This window comes from Globicephala melas, chromosome 10, assembly GCF_963455315.2.
Source record: "Globicephala melas chromosome 10, mGloMel1.2, whole genome shotgun sequence".
Lineage (NCBI taxonomy): Eukaryota > Metazoa > Chordata > Mammalia > Artiodactyla > Delphinidae > Globicephala > Globicephala melas.
Genome location: NC_083323.1, coordinates 71,587,110 through 71,614,567, shown reverse-complemented (window position 1 = coordinate 71,614,567; position 27,458 = coordinate 71,587,110). Strand labels below are relative to the sequence as shown.

Genomic DNA, 27,458 nt, shown 5'->3' with positions numbered 1-27,458 from the left:
TTTATTGATATTAATCTCAGTATTGAGATTGTATTGAGAAAGTATGACTTTCTCATCAGACAAGATTTTACATTTGCTTTGCATTAAAGGATAAAAATTCAAAGTGCTGTTTGAATAAAACTGATATATTTTTGAAAAATATTACTCAACAGGCCATAACATACCAATTAAAAGCTGCAATAAGCAGCTACAAACTGTGTTCCAGTAGAGGAAGTACCAGAACAGAGGCCGACAGAGGAGAAACTGGTGTAAATCTAAGATTAATTCAGCAAACCCAGTGCTGTATAAATTAACAAGTCAATTCTCAGTAAACGTTTTGGATACTGGTAAATATCTGAATTTAGACCCTTTTTACTATGCCCCACACAGGTGCTAAATCACCACTTACAATGAGCAGTAAATGCCAACACTATGGAAAAAGGTCGAAATTACATTGCGTGCTTTTTGGCTATGGACATGCTAACAATGATAACAGGATAGCATTCTTATACTCTGCCCTGTCACAACAACCTTGTGTGTGTGTTATGCATGAGAGACACAAGGTCCCAGACAAAAATCAAATGAAGCAAAACATGCAAATTCACACTCCTTCAATCCTTTTCTACCTAACCGCACCTAAAAACTTTGATTGTAGGTACAATATTGCTAAACACTTACAAAATGTAACTGTGTAAAGACATGAAAATAAGATTCTCTATAGAATATAATAAATTGAGTTTGCAAATTTGTGTCCTATTTGAAATTAGAGTCTTCAGGTTTAAAAAGCTTGGTGTCTGTCTACAAGAGACCCACTTCAGACCTAGAGACACATACAGACTGAAAGTAGGGGATGGAAAAAGATATTCCATGCAAATGGAAACCAAAAGAAAGCTGGAGTAGCAATTCTCATATCAGACAAAATAGACTTTAAAATAAAGACTATTAGAAGACACAAAGAAGGACACTACATAATGATCAAGGGATCGATCCAAGAAGAAGATATAACAATTGTAAATATTTATGCACCCGGCATAGGAGCACCTCAATACATAAGGCAAATACTAACAGCCATAAAAGGGGAAATCGACAGTAACACATTCATAGTACGGGACTTTTACACCCCACTTTCACCAATTGACAGATCATCCAAAATGAAAATAAATAAGGAAACACAAGCTTTAAATGATACATTAAACAAGATGGACTTAATTGATATTTATAGGACATTCCATCAAAAAACAACACAATACACATTTTTCTCAAGTGCTCATGGAACATTCTCCAGGATAGATCATACCTTGGGTCACAAATCAAGCCTTGGTAAATTTAAGAAAACTGAAATTGTATCAAGTATCTTTTCCGATCACAACGCCATGAGACTAGATATCAATTACAGGAAAAGATCTGTAAAAAATACCAACACATGGAGGCTAAACAATACACTACTTAACGAAGTGATCACTGAAGAAATCAAAGAGGAAATAAAAAAATACCTAGAAACAAAGGACAATGGAGACACAACGACCCAAAATCTATGGGATGCAGCAAAAGCAGTTCTAAGGGAGAAGTTTATAGCAATACAAGCCCACCTTAAGAAGCAGGAAACATCTCGAATAAACAACCTAACCTTGCCCTCAAGCAATTAGAGAAAGAAGAACAAAAAAACCCCAAAGTTAGCAGAAGGAAAGAAATCATAAAAATCAGATCAGAAATAAATGAAAAAGAAATGAAGGAAACGATAGCAAAGATCAATAGAACTAAAAGCTGGATCTTTGAGAAGATAAACAAAATAGATAAACCATTAGCCAGACTCATCAAGAAAAAAAGGGAGAAGACAAGTCAATAGAATTAGAAATGAAAAAGGAGAAGTAACAACAGACACTGCAGAAATAAAAAAGATCATGAGAGATTACTACAAGCAACTCTATACCAATAAAATGGACAATCTGGAAGAAACGGACAAATTCTTAGAAATGCACAACCTGTCAAGACTGAATCAGGAAGAAATAGAAAATATGAACAGACCAATCACAAGCACTGAAATTGAAACTGTGATTAAAAATCTTCCAACAAACAAAAACCCAGGACCAGATGGCTTCACAGGTGAATTCTATTAAACATTTAGAGAGGAGCTAACACCTATCCTTCTCAAACTCTTCCAAAATATAGCAGAGGGAGGAACATTCCCAAATTCCTTCTACGAGGCCACCATCACCTTGATACCAAAACCAGACAAGGATGTCACAAAGAAAGAAAACTACAGGCCAATATCACTGATGAACATAGATGCAAAAATCCTCAACAAAATACTAGCAAACAGAATCCAACAGCACATTAAAAGGATCATACACCATGATCAAGTGGGGTTTATTCCAGGAAAGCAAGGATTCTTCAATATACGCAAATCTATCAATGTGATACACCATATTAACAAACTGAAGGAGAAAAACCATATGATCATCTCAATAGATGCAGAGAAAGCTTTTGACAAAATTCAACACCCATTTATGATAAAAACCCTGCAGAAAGTAGGCATAGAGGGCACTTTTCTCAACATAATAAAGGCCATATATGACAAGCCCACAGCCAACATCATCCTCAATGGTGAAAAACTGAAAGCATTTCCACTAAGATCAGGAAGAAGACAAGGTTGCCCACTCTCACCACTCTTATTCAACATAGTTTTGGAAGTTTTAGTCGCAGCAATCAGAGAAGAAAAGCAAATAAAAGGAATCCAAATTGGAAAAGAAGAAGTAAAGCTGTCACTGTTTGCAGATGACATGATACTATACATAGAGAATCCTAAAGATGCTACCAGAAAACTATTAGAGTTAATCAATGAATTTGGTAAAGTAGCAGGATACAAAATTAATGCACAGAAATCTCTTGCATTCCTATATACTAATGATGTAAAATCTGAAAGAGAAATCAAGAAACCACTCCCATTTACCACTGCAACAAAAAGAATAAAATATCTAGGAATAAACCTACCTAAGGAGACAAAAGACCTGTATGCAGAAAATTATAAGACACTGATGAAAGAAATTAAAGATGATACAAATAGATGGAGAGACATACCATGTTCTTGGATTGGATGAATCAACATTGTGAAAATGACTCTACTACCCAACGCAATCTATAGATTCAATGCAATCCCTATCAAACTACCACTGGCATTTTTCACAGAACTAGAACAAAAAATTTCACAATTTGTATGGAAACACAAAAGACCCCGAATAGCCAAAGCAATCTTGAGAACGAAAAACGGAGCTGGAGGAATCAGGCTCCCTGACTTCAGACTATACTACAAAGCTACAGTAATCAAGACAGTATGGTACTGGCACAAAAACAGAAAGATAGATCAATGGAACAGGATAGAAAGCCCAGAGATAAACCCACGCACATTTGGATACCTTATCTTTGATAAAGGTGGCAGGAATGTACAGTGTAGAAAGGACAGCCTCTTCAGTAAGTGTTGCTGGGAAAACTGGACAGGTAAAGTATGAGATTAGATCACTCCCTAACACCATACACAAAAATAAGCTCAAAATGGATTAAAGACCTAAATGTAAGGCCAGAAACTATCAAACTCTTAGAGGAAAACATAGGCAGAACACTCTATGACATAAATCACAGCAAGGTCCTTTTTGACCCACCTCCTAGAGAAATGGAAATAAAAACAAAAATAAAGAAATGGGACCTAATGAAACTTCAAAGCTTTTGCACAGCAAAGGAAACCATAAAAAAGACCAAAAGACAACCGTCAGAATGGGAGAAAATATTTGCAAATGAAGCAACTGACAAAGAATTAATTTCCAAAATTTACAAGCAGCTCATGCAGCTCAATAACAAAAAAACAAACAACCCAATCCAAAAATGGGCAGAAGACCTAAATAGACATTTCTCCAAAGAAGATATACAGACTGCCAACAAACACATGAAAGAATGCTCAACATCATTAATCATTAGAGAAATGCAAATGAAAACTACAATGAGATATCATCTCACACCAGTCAGAATGGCCATCATCAAAAAATCTAGAAACAATAAATACTGGAGAGGGTGTGGAGAAAAGGGAACACTCTTGCACTGCTGGTGGGAATGTGAATTGGTTCAGCCACTATGGAGAACAGTATGGAGGTTCCTTAAAAAACTATAAATAGGGCTTCCCTGGTGGCGCAGTTGTTGAGAGTCCGCCTGCCAATGCAGGGGACGTGGGTTTGTGCCCCGGTCCGGGAAGATCCTACATGCCGCGGAGCGGCTGGGCCCGCGAGCCGTGGCCGCTGAGCCTGCGCGTCCGGAGCCTGTGCTCCGCAACGGGAGAGACCACAACAGTGAGAGGCCCGCGTACCGTGAAAAAAAAAAAAAAAAAACTACAAATAGAACTACCATATGACCCAGCAATCCCACTACTGGGCATATACCCTGAGAAAACCAAAATTCAAAAAGTCATGTACCACAATGTTCATTGCAGCTCTATTTACAATAGCCCGGAGATGGAAACAACCTAAGTGCCCATCATCGGATGAATGGATAAAGAAGATGTGGCACATATATACAATGGAATATTACTCAGCCATAAAAAGAAATGAAATTGAGCTATTTGTAATGAGGTGGATAGACCTAGAGTTTGTCATACAGAGTGAAGTAAGTCAGAAAGAGAAAGACAAATACCGTATGCTAACACATATATATGGAATTTAAGGGGGAAAAAATGTCATGAAGAGCCTAGGGGTAAGACAGTTATAAAGACACAGACCTACTGGAGAACGGACTTGAGGATATGGGGAGGGGGAAGGGTGAGCTGTGACAGGACGAGAGAGAGGCATGGACATACATACACTAACAAACGTAAGGTAGATAGCTAGTGGGAAGCAGCTGCATGGCACAGGGTTATCGGCTCGGTGCTTTGTGACCGCCTGGAGGGGTGGGATAGGGAGGGTGGGAGGAAGGGAGATGCAAGAGGGAAGAGATATAGGAACATATGTATATGTATAACTGATTCACTTTGTTATAAAGCAGAAACTAACACACCATTGTAAAGCAATTATACCTCAATAAAGATGTTAAAAAAAAAAGAATATATTTCGTATATGTGACATTATATGCAGGTCACTGAGAATATGTGAAACAAACTACGGAGAAAATAAGGTGAAATATTCTCAATCTTTTTTTCTAACCCAATATCAGAACCTGACTATTCTTATTAATAATAATTACTGACTAAAAGTAAGACTTTTTGTTGATGTCTATTTGATATAGTTGTTTGATATAATAAATATGGATCTGTTACCAAAAAAAAAAAAAAAAAAGCTTGGTGTCAGAAGTAGTAGGGCAGGAACAATGGCAAAAGTCTGGTCCCAGGACTCAAGTCAAGGATAAGAGACCGGAGGAACCAAAGGAACCTCTAGTGAAACCAAAACCTGAAATATGCCATTTTCAAAATGGGTACTCAATAAGCTGATTTTATTGTAACTAGTCAAGGAAACTGAACCCTTAAACTAAAACAAACACCCCCGATTTCTGATGCGTCTGTTACATGACTCATTTAATATAATTATACATTCTAATTATAGATTGAACAATTATACTTTACTGCTTGATATCTTTATATTTTTCAAAGATTTCTGTTGAAGGGAACACTGACTCTTCCTATTCCACTAATTCATGACCACATGTTTTGGCCACCTGGTAGTAACCACCTCGGCAAAGGATTTCTCATACTACAAAATTGAAAGAGGCAAGGTGTGAAAGGAAAATCAAAATGGAGTCAGTACTGGTAAAAGAGCTCTCTTAAACGGAGCTGGGAGGCCATTAAGAAAGTGCATTTCTCAGCCTGTATGGAATCTGACCTTTGGACCTGAAGTCACCCAGAACACCTGCCAGAAACTCAAGATACTTATTGGACCCCTACTCTAAAACAACTGATTCCTTTAGATATTTTCCGGCTTGCATCAGAGAAAATCACAATTCTTACCAGGCAACTTTTAGCAACCTCGTGACTTTGTCTTTACCTGACTCTTTCTCTTCCTTGGAACACTCTTTCAGGGTTACCTGAATCTTAATCTCCTGAATCACAATTCTTAAGACCCCAAATAAACTATTTTCTTATTTGCAGCCTCCTGAATTTTTTTTTTTTTTTTGCAGGGGGGGTTGACAAAAGGTTGAAGAAAGTAAGAGTTTAAAAGCAAAATGGTTTAAAGAAGAAGGAAAAAAAAAAGTCAAGGGATGTTTAATCTGATCATATCATTTACAACTGAAATCTCCAAAGACTGTCCCCGCATAGGCAAGACCAAATAAACCCTACTCAGCCTAATCCACACCTCTCCCCGCAAAATATCATTCCAGTTTCATGGTTGACCCATCACCACCCTTCAGTCACTTTTTGCTTCATATACTGCTTTTACTTTTTGCTGCCTTTACTCTTGCTGTTAACTTAAATGCCCAATAATTCAAAGAGCAAAAGACTCCGAGGTTTTGTTTTTTTAATTCTGATTTCACACCAGTGACCTTGTCATTTAACTGCTGCACCTTGTTTTATTGCATACCTTGTTTCATTGAGCTTTGAAGATACTGCATTTTTTACAGATTGAATGTCTGTGGCAACCCCGCAGAGAGCAGGTCTATTGGCACCATTTTTCCAGCAGCACTTGCTCACTTGCTCATGTCTCTGGGTCACATTTTAGTAATTTTCACAATATTTCAAGCTCTTTCATTATTACTATAATTGTTATGGTGATCTGTGATCAGTGATCTTTGATGTTACTAATGTAATTATTTTGGGGCACCACAAACCGCAGCCATGTAAGATGGGAACTTAATCAAAAAATGTTGTTTGTTCTGACTGCTCCAGGAACCAACAGCTTCCCAGCCCCTCTCCCCCTGTCCTCAGGCCTCCCTATTTCCCTGAGAGGCAACAATATTTAAATTGAGCCAATTAATATCCCTACTTTTAACAGTCTCTAAGTGTTAAAGCGAAAAAAGTCACAGGTCTCTCACTTTAAATGAAAAGCTAGAAATGATTAAGCTCAATGAGGAAGGCATGTCTCAAGCCAAGACAGGCCACTAGCTAGGCCTCTTGCACCAGTAAGCCAAGTTGTGATGATGGCAAAGTTGAAGGAAATTACAAGTACTACTCCAGCGAATACACAAATGATAAGAAAGCAAAATAGCCCTGTTGCTAATACAGAGAAAGTTATAGTGGTCTGACAGAAGATCAAACCAGCTACGACATTTCCTTAAGCCAAAGCCTAGTCCAGAGCAAGGGCCTAACTCTCTTCAATTCTACGAAGGCTAAGAGAGGTGAGGAAGCTGCAAAAGAAAAGTCTAAAGCTAGCAGAGGTTGGTTCATGAGGTTTAAGGAAAGAACTCCATGCACAAAAGTACTGGGGAAGCAGCAAGAGCTGATGCTGAAGCTGCAGCAAGTTACCAAGAAGATCTAGTAAAGATAATTAATGAAGGTGGCTACAACTAAACAATAGATTTTCAACACAGACAAAACAGCCTTATATTGGAAGAAGATCCCTTCTAGGACTTCCATAGATAGAGAGAGGTCAATGCCTGGCTCCAATGCTCATTTACCATTATAAAAATCCCTGGGTCCTTAAGAATTAGGCTAAATCTACCCTGTCTGTGCTCTATGCATGGAACAAAGCCTGGATGGCAGCAAGTCTGTTTACAACACGGTTTACTGAATATTTGAAGCCCTCTATTGAGACCTACTGCTCAGAAGATTCCTTTCAAAATATTACTGCTCATTGACAATGCACGTGGTTACCCAAGAGTTCTGATGGAGATGTATGAGATTGATGTTGTTTTGATGCCTGCTAACACAATATCCACTCTGCAGCTCATGGATCAAGAGTAATTTCGACTTTCAAGTCTTATTATTTAAGAAATACCTATGTAAGGCTATAGCTGCTATATATAGTGATTTTTCTGATGGATACGCGCAAAGTCAATTGAAAACCTTCTGAAGGATTCACCATTCCAGATGCCATTAAGAACATCAGTGATTCATAGTTAGAGGTCTATTTTGCAACATTAACAAGAGTTTGGAAGAAGTTGATTCTAATGATGACTCTGACTGAGGAGTTCAAAACTTCAGTGGAGGAAGTAACTGCAGATGTGGTAGAAACAGCAAGAGAACCAGAATTAGAAGTGGAGCCTGCAGATGTGACTGAATTGCTGCAATCTCACGATAAAACTTTCATGGATAAGGAGATGCTTCTTACGGATAAGCAAAGAAAGTGGTTTCTCAAAAAGAAATCTACTCCTGGTGAAGATGCTGTGAAGACTGTTGAAGTGGCAGCAACGGATTTAGAATACTATCAATACATAAAGTTAGTTGATAAATCAGTGGCAGTGTTTGAGAGGATTGATTCCAATTTTGAAAGAAGTTCTAACTATAGGTAAAATGCTATCCAAACAGCATCGCATGCTACAGAGAAATCATTTGTGAAAGAAAGTCAACTGATGCAACTGATGCAGCAAACTTCAGTGTTGTCTTATTTTAAGAGATTGCCACAGTCACCCAGGCTTCAGCAACCACCACCGTGATCAGTCAGTAGCCATCAATATGGAGGCAAGACCCTCCACCCGCAAAGATTACTAGCTGAAGACTCACACGATGATTAACAATTTTTAGCAGTGAAGTATTTTTAAATTAAGGTACGTACAATTTTTTTAGACATAATACTATTTGTACACAATAGACTACAGTATAGTGTAAATATAACTTTTTATGCACTGGGTGTTTGTGTAACTCACTTTATTGCAATAGTCACTTTATTTCGGTGGTGTAGAACCAAACCCACAGTATCTATGAGGTATGCATCCAGCAATAGGAGACCTGTTTCTAGAGCTAAAAGGATTAAATAAGATAACCTATGTAAAGTAACAGCAGGGCTCCTAGTCTATACTAAAGCACTAACTAAATATTTCCTTTCATGGCTCTCTGTAAATCTGCTGAACTCCTACTCATCCTTCAAGCCCCATTTTAAATACGTTTCTACAAAACCTGCTTAATTATGTGTTCTATTTTCCTCCCCCCCAAAAATGCAATTGCCTATTATCCTGTGTTACCCATGGCACTTAGAGAAACCTCTATTGTATTTTAATTGCTTTTTTAAAATATTTATTTATTTATTTATTTTGGCTGCGTTGGGTCTTCGTGCTACACACGGGCTTTCTCTAGTTGCGTCGAGCGGGGGGCTACTCTTTGTTGCGGTGCACGGGCTTCTCATTGCGGTGGCTTCTCTTGTTGCGGAGCACGGGCTCTAGGCGCGTGGGCTTCAGTAGTTGCAGCACGCGGGCTCAGTAACTGTGGCTCGCAGGTTCTAGAGTGTAGGCTCAGTAGTTGTTGCGCACGGGCTTAGTTGCTCCGCGGCATGTGGGATCTTCCCGGACCAGGGCTAGAACCCGTGCCCCCTGCATTGACAGGCAGATTCTTAACCACTGCGCCACCAGGGAAGTCCCTAATTGCTTGGTGCTGGCCCTTCTGTTCCATTAGAGTATGAACACCTACAGGGTGGGATTTTTATCTAATTACTGCCTACTCCGAAACTGACAGAATCAATAATGGAAGCTTAATTTGCATTTGTTAAACAAATAAATGATTTAATTAAACCATTACAAACTAAAACCCTTAGATGGCCTTTCAAATATTTCATAATACCCTTAAAAAAATAATGACAATCCTAACTTAGAGCAATACCCTATCAGCAATAGAATTTTTTAATGTTTCTGCTTACCATTCACTCATTTTATTCAAAAAGTACAACCAGTGCCTCCTACAGGCTGGGAGTATTGTACATTAGTGAACAAAACGAATAAAAAACCCTGTCCTCCCGGCCCTTATATTTACCACAGGTAAATCTGTGGAAGTAAGAAATTACCATTGCAAACTTGTCTGAAAAATATACCAGAAGACACATTTTGTTATTCTTCAACATTTACTAAATATCAAAAGAACAACAAAACTCCTGACCACACATAAAATTAAACTACTTAAAACAGCATGAAATAAACTCAGATTTAGTGTACTAAACAAGCAAAACTGATTTGTATCCTTAAAAACATGCTCATGTTAGGACCCATTTCCTTGTAGCTAAAAATATTTGTGACTTCTTTTTTGAATGGTTAGTAATCTTTGTGAGTTTTAAGGGTTTTATGTGTACAATTACATGCATCACATAGATCCTAATTTGAAAGGTGGTGATGTTTAATATGGCTTATTTGAAAACCTGTTTACGATCTTAAAACATTCTTCACTTTATAAGTGAGGAGGGCTTTTTACGAAACTTTGTATCAGGGCTTCCAGTCTAAGGGGTGCTCCCCCTGGAATGAGACAGTCCGTTACTTAAAAAAATTTAACTACTTTTTTATCAGGACCATGTCTCAACTGGCTGCACTATCAGGCAAGCAGCCCACGTGCCACAGACACAGATGCAGTTCTTGCACACCAACCTTTCCAATCTAACCTCCGGCTTCATCCTCTTGGCTGCATCTACCTGGTTCCCCACGTATGGCCTATGGTTTCCTTTCTTTACTCATTCCCTGGCTTAGAAAGTCCTTTCCTTACTTCTACTGTCAAAATACTACTCATCAACATACCATTTCCATCTGGAAGAGCTTAGGCTTTCCTCTGTTGGGGGTAATGGTACCCTCTTTTAATTCATCAGCCCTCCCTGTGATCCTTTCTTATGGAGATTAGCAAGTTCTACCTTGCTTTAGTCCTGCCCTGCCACTCTTACTGAAATATAAATGCTCCTCACTGTTCTGCTCACAACATCTGGAAAGGGCCCTTACACACAACAGCGGGTTAATTTTCCTATCAGATAAAAAAGTAAACATAATACCCAAATATTCAGTATGTGCCATAGCTAAACACTAGGAAACTTCATTTAGAGATCTCTGCAAAACAGTATTGAATTCCAAAATCACAAATAAGATTCAGTCTTACTGAACAAATCTTGCTACCTAAAATTACATTATTTCAATGTCCGAAGAAACAAAAAAGGTAGTCTGATATCCCAGGCAGAGAATTCTGAGAAAATAATCCTGAAAGCACAGGTAGTTCCTGTACAGGGAGCTTTCATTTCAGCAGTACTTTTTTGGTCATTTTGGACTTTAATGCACCAACTCAACATTTTACTGAGAGGCTTGTCCTGCTTCCCAATTAACAGTGAGATACACAAACAAAAAGGAAGTCAGTAATAACCGATTTTGGATATAAAAGTGCAGTGAGTTAGGTTTTAGGCCCATGGTTCCTACATGTGGAGTTGCATAAATGGGGCTCTCTCCCCCATAGAGCCTACAGAGAAGAGGCAAAAAGCATAAAGGTCAAACAAGTGGTGAATGGACAGATCATCAAGAGCCCAAGATCTAAAGGGCTCTTTCATCAATCCCTAGCCATAGGGAAGAAATACTTTAACAGCACCCTAAAGGAAACAAAATAACTGAATTATGAAAGGCAACATTAAAAAAGCATCAGTGGCGCATCTTAGAAAAACTACTAGCGAGATTTAAGTCTCAACCCCCTACTTTGTCTCAAAAGTGTTTTCTAATAACACTAAGCACATTCCAAATAGCTTCCATCTGCCAAGAACTTACCAACTGCACCTCCCCTGCTCAGCAACCAGGGTGAAAAATCAATGCCAAGGAAATCTACATCCATTCATTTTGGAAGTAAATTGCGAACATCTACCTTGCTAGGCATTTATCCACAGGGCGAGTAGTTCCTAAATGAATTTAGGAAGTGAACATGACCCAAGGGAAAGCAGGAGAGGCAAAACAAAGAGGAGAATGGGTGAATATAGATTTAAAGGGAAAAGTCAGAGAAACAGAAAAGGCAAGAATTCATTTGGGAAGAAAATGAAAAGCAAAGGGCAATACAAAAAGTAACAGCAAAAGAGGAGAAAAAATAATACTCCACCCTAAAGATAAATGACTAGAGAAGGAAAGTGAGGAGTAGCAAAAAATAGAGTCCAGATGACTTGATTAACTTTAAAAATTCTCTTACTGTGACTTTTAAGACTGATTGGGTTCGGAGTTTGGAATCCTAGGAAAGGAAACGGTCTAGCAATGGAGAAACAAGGTGAGACAATGCTGAAAAGTAAAGAGACCCTCCTTCCTAAGCTCTAGATAGGCATCAGGTAGGGCTGGATCAAGGACAACGCCGGTGATACGCGGGGCTCCCGGAAGGGCTCAGAGAGACAACAATCACGCTGATTCACTTGTCTGTGGGAAATCGAAGATTCCTCGTGGGCTCCGGAGAGACTACAGCGAACCCCCACCCCCACCCTAGGGGGAGCCTGCGAGGCCGGACTAAGAAACAGATGGGCTCTCGGAGCAGAGCAAGAGACGCGCAGTATTCTCGGGAGCCGGCCAGATCCGACGGGGACCCCGAAGGGGCAAAAGGAACACAGCGACCAGGGTCAAGGGCGGTGTCGCCAGGGGCCCCCGCGCGCCCTTCGCCAAGCCGGAACTCACCGATGCCGAGCCCTACAACCAGGCGGCCGGCGAGCAGCGTCTCCTTGTTGTTCGCCGCAGCCAGCACCGTGGAGCCGGCGGTGAAGAGGGCACTGGCCAGCAGGATGGCGGCGCGGCGGCCGAAGACGCCGTTGAGGGCCCCGCCAGCCAGCGCCGAGACTGCGGCCGCCCCCACCGTGCTGGACACGAGCAGCTCCTGCCACAGCGCGTCCAGGCTGAGCTGCCGCTTGAGCAGCAGCATGGCCCCCGACACCACCCCGGTGTCATAGCCGAACAGGAAGCCGCCCAGCGCGGAGAAGACTGCCACCACGTACACGAAGGCGGGGGTCTCGTCCTGCTGGAACTGCCTCCGCGCCGCGCGCTCCAGGTCCCCGACGCCGCCGCCGCCCGAGCCCTGCAGGCTGGCGCTGGACTCGGCGGCCGCCAGGAGGCTGCGCTCCCCAGCCGTGCTCGCCGCGTCCGGCTCCTGCTGCTTCCTGCGCCGCTCGCCCATGAGGCTACTCAGGCTCCGCAGCGTGTACTCCACATTCTCGCTTGCCTTGCGGGACATAGGGCAGGGGCCCGGGGCTGCCCGGGGGGACGAGGCTCCGCGGGCCGGCGGTCTCGGAGGGCTAGACAGCCCGAGCGGGCACAAGGAACCGCTGCCGCCGCCTTCCTCCTCCCGGCTCCCGCTCCGACTGCCACGGCAGCAGCCGCCGCCGCCGCCGCCGCGGCCGCTCCGGGGAGAAAGTTGCTGCCCGCCGAGCCCCGGCGCTGCGGAGTTGGAGCCTGGCGGGTCTCACTCGAGACTCACGCCCCGCGCCTGCCGAGCTGGCGCTGCAGAGCGAGCGGGAGGTGGGGCCGCGGGTCACGTGCAGCCCCAGCCGGCAGGGCCTGGCCGGAGACGCTCCGCCCCCTCCCCGGGCGGGGCCAACCTGAGCCCGCCCCGATCCCTAAAACCCACCCCCAGGTCGATCGCGACCTCTGACCTAGGCTCCTTCTTACGTGGCTCTCGCATCCTTACAGCTTTAAGCCCCCTAGTTTGGGGGCCGCAACTGGGTAACAAGCCAATGTTTGAATGCCGGGTACTAGGCTTTCAGACCCCGGAGAAACCGCCTACGATGATTGCACGGTTTGGAAAGGCAAGGAGAGAACCCCTTATAAAAGCCTGAAGATGGCCAAGGCTGGAAAGGGCCTAGGAAAAAATATACTGTTATGGCATATAGCAAGTACCCTTACTTACTTTTATAATATTGTGACAAAAATGGGTCTGTTCTGGAGCAATTAAGTTTCTTATCGCCAGTCCCTCCTCAACTTATGCTTATTTTAAAGGCACGGTACATCTTATTTCTTTGAGGACAGAGATAATGAATCTCCCCAGGTGAATCCCAAACTTCCTTCCATGGATCCCTGATATGTAAAAGAAAATTTACATTTATACATTACACATTACAAAGTAAACCCAATATTTGATGTGATTTAAGGTTTAAGAGGAAATCTCCACCTAACTCCCCCAACATACTCACTAAAAGGAAGGATGTCTTCTCCCCTGAGAAGTCTGCACTGTTGCCTTCCATTTGCAGGGGCAATTTTAACTGCTTCATTTGCTTGAAACAAAGCAAAGATGACATTACTTGCCACCATTTTTTTAAACTGTTGAGTTAATTGCCGGTTGTTAGTTTTTTTCCTCACTTTGAAGTCAGTAGTAAATCATTTTATACAGCTCCACTTTAGAAAAGAAACTTTGTCCCTCTGATTTGCTTTCATTCTTCAGGCTCAGGGCAGGAGGTAAAGCATCATATAATTTTGTTCCTTATCATTTCAGTGCTCTTTTATTTTCCTTACTTGAGCAAAAGTCTTAGTCTGAGGCCTATTTTTTCATGCAGCCTAAAACTTGTTCTTATTAAAGAAAAGGATTTTGTCGTTTCGTTTTCAATAAAAATTTGTATTATAATTTGTCAAAATTGCTTTCCTTTGGATTATCAGTCAAGATTATCTCCAAAATATAACACTTTCCTTAACAGCAACAAGGAAAAATGAACTAATGGGCTTAGAGGGCTTAACTGTTTAAACTTATTGTGTGGCTTTAAAGTAAGGTTCTCTCATAATTCCCAGGGATCAATTAAACAGAGAGAGCTTTTAGCTCTGGAGCAATGAACTCTAATATTCAGGCTACAGAAAAAGATTCAGGTAAGAGAGCGCCCTTTTCCATGCCTGCTGTAATAAAACCGCGCCACCTGGTGGTGAGCCGGTTCATCGCTTTTAAAGAGCAGGGCTCTTCTACCAGATGAGAATCAGCTGGTACTGCTGACAGTTCCCTCTTGCTGAGATGAAACAAACTTCCTTTTACTCCTGGCAGGAACATCTTGGCTCCTGAGCATCCCTTGCTGGAAATTCAGCTTTTATGTCACAGAACGCTAAACTACTTAAAATGGTTCCACTCCAAATCATCAGGGCACCTAAATACCTACAATCAGGTTACATCTGAAAAGAAATGTGACATGAAAAAAAGGGATCAGAGAATTCAACAGAGTTCTTTCCAGCCCTTGGAGGGAGCCAAGTTCATTTTAACACTACAGCGTGAGTCCAAAGTATAGTTCCCTGAAGCCTGCCCCAACCGCAGATTATGATGAAATGGAAAGCTAAGGATCAAAAGACATGAGTCCTGTCAGTATCACTGTTTTACTGTACAACTTTTGACAACCACTAAGTTAGTCTGTTCCTTGTTTTCTTATTTGCAGAGCAGATATTGGTACAGCAATGACTCATTTACTAGAAATGAAAAATAATTTTAAAATATACCTAGTTGCTATTGCACAGTAAATAATAATTCTAAGCATCATTATTGGCTTGCAAGGTGAACTTGAAAACCCAAGTTTTAAGTACATTTGCTTTACAACCTCCAGGAAGAGGGAAAGAAGTGAGAGAGTTGTTTTAGCTGTACTGCTACAGATGCCTTTCCATTCATCTCTCCCACCATAACAGTTCCCTTTCCCCGGAGATAACCACACCTATCACTTTGAAATGTATCTTTCCAGAACTTTCTGTATGCATTTATATGTACACAGTAAAACACAAAGTTTGTTTTACTATTGTTTAGATCACAAAGAAAGAAAACCCAAATCAGACTGGTTTAAGCCAAAATTATGGTGGAGAGGGAGGGCTTATTGACTCTTGTCTCTGAAAAGTTTTCAACAGGCTGATTTCAAGTACAGCTGAATATGGGCCTCAAAAACCAGGATGTCATCAAGGGCTCCATCTCTCCATCTGCTTCTTGCTACTTGCACTCCACTCTCAAATTCCATGTGGTAGCCAAGTGACTACAACAGGTTCCAAGGTCTATTTCCTATTCTACTCATATCTGAGGGCCAATTAGTGCCCACATCTTGAACTATTAATAGAAGTAAATCATGTAGGCTTCAAGTGTGTTTGGGGGGACTTTCCCATAAGAAATCTGGGGTACTTTTTTGCCGGAAGACAGGCAAATAAATCCTGGGCAATAAAACCAACAGATTTGAGTTACCAAAGTAACTAGTAAAGTAACATGGCATAAAAGGCAAGTAAAGCGTTTCAGGAAGGAGGAGCTGGCTAAGAGAACCAAATATATTGGATAGAGATCAAAGAGAATAAAAACTCATATGAAATCATTGAACTTGACTATTAGAAAGTCAATGGTGAAGACCTAATGTATACCATGATGACTAGAGTTAATAGTTAATATATTGTATACTTGAAATTTGCTAATAGAATATATCTTAAATGTTCTCACCACAAAAAAGGTAATCTGTGAGGTGATTAATATGCTAATTAGCTTGATTGTGGTAATCATTTCACAGTGTATGCGTATATCAAAACATCACATTGGGGCTTCCCTGGTGGCGCAGTGGTTGAGAGTCCACCTGCCGATGCAGGGGACACGGGTTCGTGCCCCGGTCCAGGAAGATCCCACATGCCGCGGAGCGGCTGGGCCCGTGAGCCATGGCCGCTGAGCCTGCGCGTCCGGAGCCTATGCTCCACAACGAGAGAGGCCACAGCAGTGAGAGGCCCGCGTACCGCAAAACAAAAAAAAAAACAAAAAAACACATCACATTGTATACCTTAACAATATACATTTTAAATTTGTCAATCATACAACAATAAAGCTGGGGGGGGAAGAGAGAAAAAAAAGTCAATGGTGACTGCTGAGAATCAGAATATTGTTTTGATGGTATTTTGCTGGTATTACATTCAGAAACCAAGTAGTAATGCCAGAATCCTGCCCTATTGATCGTTCTTTCTTTCTGTACATATAACAGACAATAGCAGCATCAAACTAAATATATTATTAATAGGTACAAAGGTAGCAGGTCCCATGGCTTAGTTATGAGTTTTAATATGTGCTTAGTACTTCCCCCCGAATCTTGCCTTTGACTTGTTCTAAGGAAGAAGAGATGGAATGAGGGAGGCAAGAATGGAAGGTAAGAAAACAGGATGGTCAGCATGCCCAATGGACAATGCCCGATCTGGATCTGCTTACTACATGGAGACATAAACAGGAAATACAAGGAAGCATGAGGCATGGGTGATATTTTAACACACATTGACCCTGCCCACTAATAACCATGCCCAACTGGGAAGAGAACTTGCGACACAACATAATATCACCTCCTCCTCTTTTGGGTGGGGAGGGTTGCAGCTCCTCTTCCTCCTCAGAGACTTCTAGGAGAGCAATGTTAATTAACAGAAAATAGTGGAAATAGCAACTGTAGGTTGCATTTTCTAGAAGTCTCTTGGTAAATGCAATGAAGGAGAGAATAGTTTAAAGAGATATCAGGATCAAGAGAAGGGGTAGAGGGGTTAGACATGACAAATGTATTCATATACTGAAGTGAAAAGAATATATTGACAAGTCAGGATCCTGCATGATTGATAGAGCAAAGTCTCAAAGAAGGCAGGGAGGAAAAGAGCAAGATCATTAAGAGAGAAGCTAACCTAGCCATAGGGAAGAGGAGGAACACATCTTCCTCTAAAAGAGAAGGCAAGGGCTTCCCTGGTGACGCAGTGGTTGAGAGTCCGCCTGCCGATGCAGGGGACGCGGATTCGTGCCCCGGTCCGGGAAGATCCCACATGCCGGGGAGTGGCTGGGCCCGTGAGCCATGGCCGCTCAGCCTGCGCATCCGGAGCCTGTGCTCCGCAACAGGAGAGGCCACAACAGTGAGAGGCCCGTGTACCGCAAAAAATAAAATAAAAGAGAAGGCAAGCAAAAAGAAAAAAGCAGGAAAGAAGAGCATGGCATTAATAACAAAAATACAGTGTTGACCTTAGTAGCTTTTAACCGAGGGACTGGCAAGTATCTACACTGTTAGCACTCAATTCTGGGTGCTGTTGTTGGCCTAAGGACTTTTACTAGGATAACTCTTATAGTTAATTAATAGCATAAGTAATAGTATAATCACTAACAAAAATTATAAAAATAAAAAAGAAAGCTTTCATGAAATGGATAATAGGGGGATGGGGGATGGAGTGAACCTAGATGTTATAAGCAGGAACACCCAAGTTCATATCTTCAATCTGCTACTTCCTTGACTGTATGACCACTTACTTATTTTCTCTAAACTTCAGGTTTCTCTTCTGTTAAAGGAGGATAATAATACTGTATCAGTAGTTAGATGGTTTCAATCTGAGTAACAGGAAGTCCATACTGAAACTGCCTTATACACTACAGAAGTGTGTTATTCATAAATCTGAATGTCCAGAGGTGGCGACACGAGGAATGGTATGATCAGTCTTTGAAAAATGGTGTCAAAGATCCAGATTCTGTCCTTTCCTCCACTCTAGTATTCTTAGTGTATTAGTTTTGCCCTCTGCTGGCTCCTGTAAGACAGAGCTAACATTTCCAGGTACCATTTTTCTAATGTATACAGAAAAGTACAGTACTTAGTCCCTATTCTCAAATGCAATATATTCCAAGATGTAAAAGACCAACATGACTATGTTTAGATATACCTAATAATACAAAGCATAGTGTACCAAATTGGAGCTAGAAACAAAAATTCCAGTGGAACTCAACTTCGATTGCAGAGTGTCAAAATATTCTTTATTGACCCAAATGAGTAGCTGCAAATGATAACAGTTAAAAAAAAACAGAAAGGAAAAAAAAAAAAACCCTTGACTTGCAACTTCAAGAAATCTCTTAATTAAACAGGATGCAAAAATCTGAAATGAGAGTAGTGGGAAGTATTTGTTTCAAAGTAGAATCACTAATAAAATTAGTAACAACTCACCCTCTTTAATTGAGAAATTATTAACTTGGCCTGACACTGGTTCTTCAGCCAGTTTCAGTCGTTTGACTAGTAATGGAAAATACTTTCAAATGTATCTTGTAACATGAAGAGCTCCTCACTAATCATTTTGTTTTAAAAAATTCTGCTTTAAAAAGCAGGTTTTCTTTTGCATTTTGAATCCAAATTGTAAACTCACTTGTAACAGTGACTCTGTCTGAAGCAGAGTCACTATGTTGTAAACATGGTAATAGGGTGACTCTGCTTTGCCAAACTGAGTGAACTTACCATGTTAAAAGTAAGTAAATATCCAGCTGAAACAATTAATTTATATTTTGTAGTTGGAATTATTTAGATAAAATAAATTCCTATTTCCTTATACATTCCTCTTAACTCAAGAGAACCAAAAACTTTTAATTTAATAATACAAATTATGTAATTCACTGACCATATAAGTTGCACCGCATTAACAAGCACTGCTTTGAAGGATGCTTTTGTTTTCCCAGCCAGTAGTACTTGCACATGCAAAATATGACTGTATAAACAAACTTATGCAAAAAATATTTCAGGAAGAGTGGTCAATCTCAATGTTTCCAAAAAAACACTATTGTGGGCTTCCCTGGTGGTGCAGTGGTTGAGAGTCCGCCTGCCGATGCAGGGGACACGGGTTCGTGCCCCGATCCGGGAAGATCCCACATGCCGTGGAGCGGCTGGGCCCGTGAACTATGGCCGCTGAGCCTGCGCGTCCGGAGCCTGTGCTCCGCAACGGGAGAGGCCACAACAGTGAGAGGCCCGCGTACCGCAAAAAAAACCCCCAAAAAACAGAAAACACTATTGTAATTTCCTCTCAGATTCTCTCTCACAATTTTTACAGTGTACAGCATTGAACATTTTTATATCTCAAATACACTAAATGACACTTCAGTAATACTGAACTTGCTTTTATATCTGATTTCCATGCTGAGTCAGTAAGTATGGGACAGAGAGTCTTTATGGTGGAAATAGGAGCATTCATTACAGTAAGTCCCCTACATATGAACCTTCAAGTTGCGAACATCCAAAGATGCAAACATGCATTCCATCAACGTCAGGCATGAGTGAAATTGCAGCCTGCCCTCTGTCTCCTATTGCTGACGTTCCTTCATCTCTACCATCTCCTACCTCCTCTCCCTCCTCCAGTCAGTAACTTTTCTTGCCTGTTTACTCGATGCCAGCCCCTGTATGCCAGCTGTTGTACTGTACTACTGTACTTTTCAAGGTACTGTACTATAAGATTAAAAATATTTTCTTTATTTTTTGTGTGTTTTTTATAAATTTTTTTACTTTTGGCTGCGTTGGGTCTTTGTTGCTGTGCGTGGCCTTTCTCTAGTTGCGGTGCACGGGCTTCTCATTGCGGTGGCTTCTCTTGTTGCAGAGCATGGGCTCTAGGCGCACGGGCTTCAGTAGTTGTGGCATGTGGGCTCCAGAGCGCAGGCTCAGTAGTTGTGGCGCACGGGCTTTGTTGCTCCACAGCATGTGGAATCCTCCCGGACCAGGACTTGAACCTGTGTTCCCTGCATTGTCAGGCAGATTCCTAACCACTGCGCCACGAGAGAAACACTTGTGTTTGTTTTTTATGTATTATTTGTGTGAAAAGTATTATAAACCTATTACAGTACAGTACTATATAGCCAGTTATGTTGGGTACCTAGGCTAACTTTGTTGGACTTACAAACAAATTGGACTTATGAACGTGCTCTCAGAACAGAACTCGTTCGTATGTAGGGAACTTATTGTACTCGCTTCCTGTGATTTTTCTAAACTGAGACTCCTAGAAAACATGTCTTCATAAGTGCAATTAGAGAAGTTTTATCTACAGGTCAGCCCATAGTTAAAGAAAAGTGTCCTTAGTAAATGAGAGCAGGGCCTGTGTTTTCTCTGTTCACTATTATATCCCCTGAGTCTAACACATTGCTGGCACATAAGTATTTATTGAATGAATAAATGAAGGAAGGAGTGAGGGATATCAGTCTGCATGGAATCTGTTTGGCTCAGGTCTGTAAGTCATCACTTTCCATACCTATACATAATACGATGAAATAACAAGTTGAGATAATACAAAGTATGTGTATAACATGCCACCTGACCCCAACCCTAAATATAGCTCAAGCAGTGTCAGATTTTAACTGATCAAACAAGCATGCTTTTTCTTAAGAAATATACAGCATAGCCTATAGCTGTTAACAGAAATAAATGCAATATTTCTTGGGCATTGAACTTTATGAAAAGCACTTTACTTTGCACTGTCCTCAATTGTCCTCATTCCCGGTAGGAAAACACTGCAGACCCATATATAAAAATAGCTGATCGTATAAATCATTATGTACCAAATTATTGAAAGAGACAAAATTCTGGTTAAGAAGAAAAGAGAGATCAATGGACTGAAATTTAAATTGTAAAAAAATTGTATTTATTTTCTCCAGTTCAAAGCTATAACATAAAAAAACAAAGTTGTTGCAATAGAATTATTCTTATTCCTACTTGCTACCAAAATTGTGGATGAAATGTCAACTGATCAAACTAAAGAGTAAATAATTTGTTTGCTTTTGGGTTTTACAATCTACTCAGTTTTTTTCATTTTTCTGGTCTATTAGTGATTACAGTCTATTTCATCATTAATTTGGGGAGCCCTAGGTTACAAGTGGTAAAGCACAATTGCTGTGTGCTACCTCTTAATTAATAGACATCTTATCCAGCTACTAACCAGACATAATCACCCTGCTTATCACTATGTGGTTTTGCATACTATTCTAATGAAAAATTGTCAAATAGAAGAAAACTTGCATAAATTCCAAAACATAGAATAGGAATACATATTTTGAAAATTTTTTAAAAGAAAATTTTGACAATTTTCAAGCTGAAAGCTAAGTCAATATACATAACAATCAATGGTCTGTCATCTTAGAAAATTACTCTGAATTCTATGGAGAACAAGAAAGAGATGGAACTACTTTAGCAGCTCTTCCCAATACCAAAAGGAAAAAGAAAGCTTCCAAGTGCAAAAAAACATTCCTTAGATTGCACCATTTGAAGATCTAAGATAATTTCATTATTTTCTCTAAATCATCGAATTATTATAAGAGATGCTTGAATGAGTACAGAAAAATTCAATACGTTATTGTCACTGGCTAATGATGACAGATATTCATCAGGGAGTGATCTGGTAAGAAAATAAGAATGTAATAGTGCACTAACAAGAAAAGCAAAGTCTATTTCTTCTGTATGATCTTTGTTTTGTGAAATTGCCATGAAATTTTCATGCATGAACCCTGAGGTAATCATATATATTAAAAATACCCTGAGGCTATTTTTCATAGACCTGCAGGCTAAGTGAAGACTCAGCTTTCAATTATCATCCTAATGGATGAGAAACTCACAGTGTGAATAATAAGGGGAAAAAGCAGTCAACTATATATACTCATAGTTTTAAACATTAAAAAAATAATGCTTCAGATTTCTGTTACAGTTTAGGTATGAATAAAAACTGCTTTGTGTCTTTTGTTTTTAAAAAGTTATGGTCTTTTAAATTTTGTCTTTTAAAAATTATCTTCTAAAACAACCCATTTTTTTTTAACCTCCCTAAATTGTAGTAGACATCTATTATACTTTGTGATCTTGTACTTTTGGACACGCTTTCTCCGGGGAATTGCCTGTATTATGAGTCTCACTTTGCCAAAATAGAAGCCAGAAGTTCACTTTCCCAGCATTCCTTGGAGTTAGGGACAGGTATATCACCCAAGTTCAGCCAATCAAAGACATCTGCACAAGACTTTGATTGGAAGAGAATAACATGAAGAGGGAGGCTCTCTGTGAAGTCTATCCTACTGAGGGTGGCAAAGACTGGCAGAGGGAAGCCATACAGCCTTGAAAAATTGGCAGCAGGAGTACTGCTGGGGGCATACTATGTCCAAAGTTGGCAGCGGGAGATGTGGTGTCTTCACCCAGCCACAGCAGAAGAGTCTCCACCGAGCAACCAGTGGGGTAATTAAGATGTGGTTGGACGCATCACCTCCAGGTGTGATTACCTGGCTCTTGCAAAATTCTTTGACTTCATTTATATCAATATATAATACCCATAGTACAAAAAAACTTCAATCCATAAAAAGGCAAAAAAAGAGGAAGAACAGGGAAAGATAGAAAAATAGCAAAATGGTCGATTTAATCCCAAACATATCAGTAATCACATAGAAGATAAATAGTCTAAGCATACCAATTAAAAGACAAAGATTATCAGATTAGATATAAAATACGGAACTCAACTATATGCTGCCTACGAGAAAGCAACTTTAAATATAAAGGATATATTAAATATTATTATATTTATTTATTATATATTAAGTATAAAAGAACAGACAAAGATACATCTTGCTAACACTAGCCCAAAGAAAGCTGGATATATTAATACACACAAATAAGATAATGATAGAGGTGTCTATTCATAAGATTACATAATCTTAAAAGTTTAAGCATCTGAAAACAGAGCTTCAAGGGACTTCCCTGGCGGTCCAATTGTTGAGACCCCGTGCTTCCACTGCAGGGGGCACGAGTTCAATTCCTGGTTGGGGAACTAAGATCCCACATGCCGCACGACCAAAAAAACAAATAAACAAAAACCAGAACTTCAAAATAAATGATAGAGATACAAGAAAAGTAGGTAAAACCACAATTACAGTCAGAGATTCAATACTCATCTTTCCATGATTGATAGAAGTAATACACAGAAAAAAGGATATAACAAAGATGTAAAAGATTTGAATAACACTATCAACCATATTAACATAATTGACACTTAGAGAACACTTCATCAAACAATAGAATACACATCCCTTTCAAGTACACGTGAAACAATTACCGGAGTTGCACCATAACTTAGGCTTTGAAACTAGTGTTAATAAATTTAGAGTGATTCAAGACGTTAGTATATTTTCTGTTCACATGGAATTAAATTGAAATCAATACCAGAGAGCCCCCAAACATATAGAAACTAAATAATACACTTATAAATAATCCATGTATCAAAGAAGGAATCAAAAGGGAGATTAGAAAGTATTTTGAACTGAAAGAAAACATACACACAACAGACCAAAATTTGTGGGATCCCACTGAAGCAACTTCTTAGGAGGTATGCATAGCCTATAATAGAAACAAAAAAAGATTGCAGGGCTTCCCTGGTGGCACAGTGGTTGAGAGTCCATCTGCCGATGCAGGGGACACAGGGTCATGCCCCGGTTCGGGAAGATCCCACGTGCCGTGGAGCGGCTGGGCGCGTGAGCCATGGCCGCTGAGCCTGCGCGTCCGGAGCCTGTGCTCCGCAACGGGAGAGACCACAACAGTGAGAGTCCCGCGTACCGCAAAAAAAAAAAAAAAAAAAAGAAATAGATAATCTGAATAGCCTTATATTTATTAAGAAACTTATAGTTTAAAACCTTCCCATGAGGAAAATTCCAGGTCCTGTTGGCTTCACAGGTAAAGTCTACCAAACATTTAAGGAAGAAATAATATGATCCATACTAACTCTTAGAAAATCAAAGAGGAGGAGAAAGTCAGAATTATCCTGATTCCAAAACCAAAGACATTTTAAGAAAACTGCAAAACTCTCATATAGATAGATGCAAAATTTCTAAAAAAAATGTTAACAAATTAAATCAAACAATATTTTAAAAGGATAATACATCATGACTAAGTGGAGTTAATCCTAAGAATGCAAGGTTGGTTTCACATTTTAAAAATCAGTCAATATAATTCATTATATTAAAAACTTACTTTAAGAAATTCGTACGATCATCTCAAGAGATGCAGAAAAAATTTTGAAACATACAACATTCATTTGTGATTTAAATAAAAACCCTCAACAAGCTAAGAATAGAAGACGACTTTCTCAACTTGATAAAAGGCATCTACAACTAACATCATATTTACTGATGAAAGGCTGGAACACTTTATTCTTGGTGTCAGGGGCAAAGTAAGGATTTTCACTCTCAGCAATTCTATTCAACACAGTACTGGAGGTTCTAGCCAAACAATAAGGCAAGACAAAGAAATAAAATAATAATAGTAAAACAAAGTTCACCCAGAGTGTAAAAAAAGTAATCAAACTGTCTTTATTCACAGATGACATATTAGTCTCTAGAAAATCCAAAAGACTCTACAAAAGGTCTACTAGAACCAATAAGTGAGTTTAACAAGGTTATAAGATATACTGTCATAAACAAAAATCAGCTGTATTTCTAAATACGAACAACAATCAAAAATTGAAATAAAAATACTATTTACAATTGTATCAAAAATATTAATACTTCAGGATGAATCTTAAAAAGATGTGAAAAAACTATAGACTGAAAAAAACTATAAAACGTTGCTAGGAAAAATTAAAGACCTAAATAAATGGAGATATATGCTACTTTCATGGATTGAAAAATTCAGTATTACTAAGGTGTTAATTCTCCCCAAATTGATCCATAGATTAAACACAATCCCATTCAAAATTCCAACAGGTTTTTCTTGAAGAAATTGACAAAATGATTTAAAATTTTATATGGAAATGCAAGGAGATGAAACATCCAAAACAACTTTAAAATGAAAAAGAAAGTTGGAGGACTAACAAACATGCTTTAGTCGGTCAGTTAAAATCAAGGACTACTTGATTTCAAACTGTATTATAAAGCTATAGTAATCAAGGCAGTGTGGCATTGAGGTAAAGACAGACAAATATAACAGTGTAATAGCATAGAGTCCAGAAATAGATCCACATATGTATGCACAACTGGTTTTCAACACAGTGAAAGGCAATTGAGTGGAGAAAGGACAGCTGGAACATTTGGTTACCCATATGCAAAAAAGAGTGAACTTGAATTCATACATTTCAGCAGACACAAAAATTAATTCAAAATGGAACATTTACCTAAATGTGAGAACCTAAAACTAAAAATCTTCCAGAAGAAAACCGAGGAGAAACTTTTTGTTGCCTTAAGTTAGGCAAAGAGTTCTTAAATATGCTATCAAAAGCACAATGTGTAGAAGAACAAATTGATAAATTAGTTTTCATCAAAATTGGAAATTTCTCATGTCAAAAGTTACTTTTTTTTAAAATAAACTTGTTATTTTGAGATAATGGTAGATTCATATGCATTGTAGGAAATAACACAAAGAGGTCTTAGGTATCCTCCACCCAGTTTCCCCCAACGGTAACATTTTGCAAAACTTCGGTACAATATCACAACCAGGATATTGCTGCTGATAATAGTCAAGATACGGAATGTTTCCCACACAAGGATCTCTTACATTGTCTTTTTTGAGCCATACTGACTTCCCTCCTGTCCTCACCTCCTCCTTAACCTTGAAGACCCCTAATCTGTTCTCCATTTCTGTAATCTTGTCATGTTATTTAAATGAAATCACACAGTATGTAAACGCTTGATATTGGCTTTTTTCACTCAGCATAATTCTCTGGATATTCATCCAAGTTGTTGCATGTATCAAACTTTCCTCCCTTTTTCTTACTGTGTTATATTACATGGTATGATATACCATGATATATTTAATCATTCACTCATTGAAGAACATCTGGGTTGTTTCCAGTTTTGTCCTATTATAAATAAAGCTATTATAAACATTTGTGTACAAGTTGTTGTGTGAGCAGAAATTTTCATCTCTCTAAGATAATTGACCAAGAATATAATCGCTGGTTTATATGGTAGTTGCGTGTTTAGTTTTTCAAGAAACTACCAAAATGATTTCTAGAGTGGTTGTACCATTTTACATTCCCACCAGCGATATATTAATCCTCCAGATCCAGAATCTCCAGATCCTCATCAACATTTGCTGTTGTTACTTTGTTTCCTTTTAGCCATTCTTATAGGTGTGTACTGATATCTCATTGTGGTTTCAATGTGCATTTTCTTTTTTCTTTCTTTTCTTCCTCTCCTCCTCTTCCTCCTCTGCCTCCTTCTTCTTCTTTCTTTTTTCTTTAACTACGACATGTTTTATTTCACTGCAAAAATCTGTGTAAAGAGCCAAATCTGGTTCCTGTGAAGAAAACATCCCCCACAGCTTAAGTAAAGGTGAAGGGGGGGCGGTAAGAGTGTAGTGCGTTGGGCTAGCTCTATCACTACCTTACCTCTTGTTCTGTGGCCCTGTGTAACGGCAATCACACATGCCCAAGAGAATTCTCTGCTGGGCTCTCTCTCTTTTCTTTTTTTTAATAATTTTTTTTTTCGGTTGTGCCAGGAGGCTTATGGGGATAGACCAGGGATTGAACCCACACCCTTGGCAGTGAAAGTTCAGAGTCCTAACCACTGGACTTCCAGGGAATTCACTCTGTTGGGCTCTCTGATAAGGCCAGGAGGGCAGCTGTGACATCTGCTTTCTGGCCCATAGACACTGAAATCCTGAGAGCTGCCATGGTAGTTATCAAAAATGTGTGAATAAACACAATTCAGAAGGGACTGCATTGGTGTTTTCAGGTAGCCACATACAGGCAAGAGCACTTCAGCTAGGAAGGAAAATATATAATTTATCAAAAAATAGTTGTAGTAAGTTGAGAAATATCTAAATCCTCTGGAGCCAAGACCTGCCCCTTATTTCCATTCACAGTGCCACTGAATAAGCCCAGGGCTGACAGGGGAGCAGTGAGGTGGTGCCTCCTTGATGAGCCATTTGAGTCATGTACTGCGTAAACAGAAAAGGAGACATCCAAGGAGCAGAAGAGGA

At 39.6% G+C, this 27,458-nt stretch overlaps 1 protein-coding gene across 1 annotated transcript in view; it reads right to left on the bottom strand.

Annotated features, from left to right (window-relative positions):
* The window catches only part of SLC2A13 (solute carrier family 2 member 13), a 430,471-nt gene extending 417,154 nt beyond the window's left edge, over positions 1-13,317 (bottom strand). Inside the window, exon 1 of the mRNA XM_030835390.2 lies at positions 12,472-13,317. Coding sequence (XP_030691250.1) covers positions 12,472-13,021 — 550 coding nt within the window. The 5' untranslated portion in view covers positions 13,022-13,317. The remainder of the gene's footprint in view (positions 1-12,471) is intronic.
* Positions 13,318-27,458: the final 14,141 nt, after the last annotated feature.